This window comes from Oryzias melastigma, linkage group LG15, assembly GCF_002922805.2.
Source record: "Oryzias melastigma strain HK-1 linkage group LG15, ASM292280v2, whole genome shotgun sequence".
Lineage (NCBI taxonomy): Eukaryota > Metazoa > Chordata > Actinopteri > Beloniformes > Adrianichthyidae > Oryzias > Oryzias melastigma.
In genome coordinates this window covers 5353372-5356416 of record NC_050526.1, presented here as the reverse complement: position 1 = coordinate 5356416, position 3045 = coordinate 5353372, and the positions used below count along the sequence as shown (strand labels likewise).

The 3045-nt window shown below is 41.1% G+C and overlaps 1 protein-coding gene across 5 annotated transcripts in view; it reads left to right on the top strand.

Annotated features, from left to right (window-relative positions):
- LOC112162210 (protein FAM13A) overlaps positions 1-3045 on the top strand; it is a 29067-nt gene that overhangs the window by 1526 nt on the left and 24496 nt on the right. For 4 of the 5 annotated variants that reach the window (XR_004949250.1, XM_036215672.1, XM_024297947.2 and 1 more), the window contains exons 2-6: positions 76-262; positions 354-563; positions 637-811; positions 2140-2281; positions 2365-2480. Coding sequence is in view for 4 of the 5 variants with exons in the window: in XM_036215672.1 (XP_036071565.1) it covers positions 76-262; positions 354-563; positions 637-811; positions 2140-2281; positions 2365-2480 (830 nt within the window). In the remaining variant the exon portion in view is untranslated. Of the gene's footprint in view, positions 1-75; positions 274-353; positions 564-636; positions 812-2139; positions 2282-2364; positions 2481-3045 lie in introns of those variants that run through there. The other variant, XM_036215674.1, reaches the window with a different exon arrangement.

The window sequence follows — 3045 nt, the reverse complement described above, 5'->3', positions numbered from 1 at the left end:
TTTGCACAATGAATTTGTCTCCAAAACAACAACCTCATTAATGAACCTGCTGTAAATTACTATCCGTCCCTTCAGACTGACCCTTCCTCAGTGAGAATCCTCAGGCCCAACGCTAAAGTCAGTCCCGCTGTGGTTTCGGTCCCTGAAGCTCCACCCACCTCTGTATTTGGCGTCACCTTGGAAACTCTCCGGGAGAACGAGCAGATGATCTGTGGAATCCCTCTTGTGTTAAGAGACATGGTGGAGTATCTGGACACCAATGGTAACCACGACGTACTGTTGATTCGTTTCTTGCTCATTTAATGCTAAAGACAATTCCAGGCAGCCATCTTGCAAATATTTGTTTGTTTTAGGGCTGCACCAAAAAGGCCTTTTTCGATTGAGTGGGTCGATGCTGAGGACCAGGCAGTTGAGACTGAGGTGGGATCAAGGAGAAAGAGTTGACCTGGTCCATGAAGCGGACGTCCCTACTGTCGCCTCACTGCTCAAACTCTTTCTTCGGGAACTACCTGTCCCAATAGTTCCTGAGCCACACCGGAAAGAGCTGATTCTGAGCCTAAGAGGTACTACTTCCTGGCACAGTTCAGATCAGTAAAATAAACCATTGGGTAATATTCTGTGTTTTCTTACTTTCAGGACAAACCGACGAATCAGGACTCAACCAGAGACTTAAAGACAATCTCTCTCTTCTCCCCGACCCAAATATTTTGTCCTACCTCATCCACTTCCTGTCCAGAGTGGCCGCTCACAGCCCGTCCAACCACATGCCTTTGGAAAATCTAGCCCCCATTTTTGGGCCGTGTGTATTTCAGTAAGTCGTAGCTTCAAGACCGTCGAGGACATGGTTGTAGTTAGCAAGTATAGAACTCAAAGGCCCAATCCGAATCCTTCCCTTCCGCTTCATGTAGCCCTCCAAACGGAGGGTTATGAAAAAATACTGTCTAATATTTCAGATGTGACTTTTGTTTGATGACATCATCGATCATCGCCGGTCCGCTAGTTTTAGCGCAGAGCTTCCACTTGGGGTTGCACTGGCTGCTTCCTGTTTATTAAAGGGCAACCAAACAGGGAAGTTGAAGGTTGACTCCACCCACAGCCAAAATTTGAAAATCTAGTCCGAACGATGGGGTTTGGGAATAAGATTGTTATCATTACTGAAGCTGCAGATCATGACGACAGACTTCTGAAACTCACATGGTTTGACCAATCACAAAATCCAACTGTAATACATTGTTTCAGCCTGTAGGGGGCGGCACACATACACTTTTTGACTATATTTCCAAGAATTAAACAAGTTTATTTTAATTTTTCAAAAATTTGGCAACAGACAGCACTTTTAAAGTCCCATTTATAGAGGTCAACATCCAAAAAAAAAGTTTTGTTTACCCTTTAAGCTCACTCTTGACTGTAAACAACCTTTATCTTGAAGGAAACACACAGAACTCTTGACCTTTGACACCACCACAAAAAACAAAAGACTCATCAGTGTTAGTGCGGTCAAAGGGATCCAGATTCGATTGGAAAACATGATATCAGCGAAACAGCTGGAGAGAGTGGGAGGTGTACTATTGGCAGAAGATGATTGGAAAATGTTGTGGGTGGATGGAAAACTTTGCTTCTGGGAAAGTCGTGGAAGAATTTCAAACGAGAAAAAAACTATTGATTATGATTTAAAGATTAAAAAGAAGACTATTAGAAACAAAAAGTAATGATTGGACAGTTACATAACCTTTTATGACAATGATAGCTATATATAGCGTTACCACTGCTGAATCATAGAAACAGATTTCTCTGCTGTTAAAGGAAGAATATCTGTTTACCTCTTATTTTAGGACACTCATCCGATCAATATTTACTGACTGTTCGTGGCAAACACGGAGACAAATTCCTCTTCTATCTTGGTCTAAGGTGGTATCCATGTTATTCCTAGTAACCTTTTTTATTTGGAGTGTAATTTAAGACCCAATAATTATGGCTGTGTGATAATGTCACCATGACATTTGGCAGGTGTCAGATCACCGAATACTTTTGCAGTTTTAGCTTTCATCCACTAGATGGAGCTTGTAGATGCAGGGAGTGATGAAAAGGCCATTTTGAGAACACATGTTAAACATATTTTTTCGTCTCTTTTGCTTGCAGTGTTCCAGCAGGACCGGGAATGCTGGAAGAGCAGAGTGTGTGCAATTCCCTGTTGCTCCACCTCCTTCAGCACCAGGCGGTTCTCTTTCCGGCCGAAGCCGAGGCCTCCTTTCCCCCTCCTCTTGCTATTTATCCCTTTGAGGTGAATCCTGTTTGATAATTTTCAGACATTTTGAGACGCCCGCATTATAAAATCCATGATTTTAATGAACTTGTTCTGTTTAGGTCCAAGGTAACAGCTGTCTGTCAGAGCGTAGCAGAGAGTGTGAGGAGGAGGTTCCCTCAGACTGTGAGAGCAGATCTGATGAAGGAACAGTAAGGATGCAGCCTCAGATCAGCAGGTACGCTGTCACCTCAAAGAAGCAGATACTTAACCTTTAAATACCTGATACACACTGTAATTTTTAAATTAACGCGATAATTCCAGTAGATTTTAAAGGAGAAAAGCAGCGCTTTTCTCCTTTAAAATCTACTAGAATTATCGCGTTAATGGTTGAAACGTTATTTTCCTTTTCCTAAAGTTCTACTTAAGCACTAATAGTTTCATTTCTAGATGAAAGTTGTATCTTTTGTCCAGATTAGGACATTTTTTTTGAGTTTTTATGATAACTTCCAATAAGAACTGATGGTGATTTGATGAAAACATATTTTTATTTAATATATTCTAAAGACAATCACAGCATACAGTTGGCTCCACAGCAACTCCTCACGTTGTCAACCATTAGGAGACAAGCGACCGTTTGCACTCTTAGTTTTATGGGCAGCAAGGAAAGCATGTCTATTTCAGGACATTCTGCACTCTAACATAAGAGCTCTACGATTTTATATGAATTCTGTAGGTGTTGCATGGATGTCAGAGTATGTTTTTATCTGTATGAAAACAGAAATTTATATTTATTTAAAAAA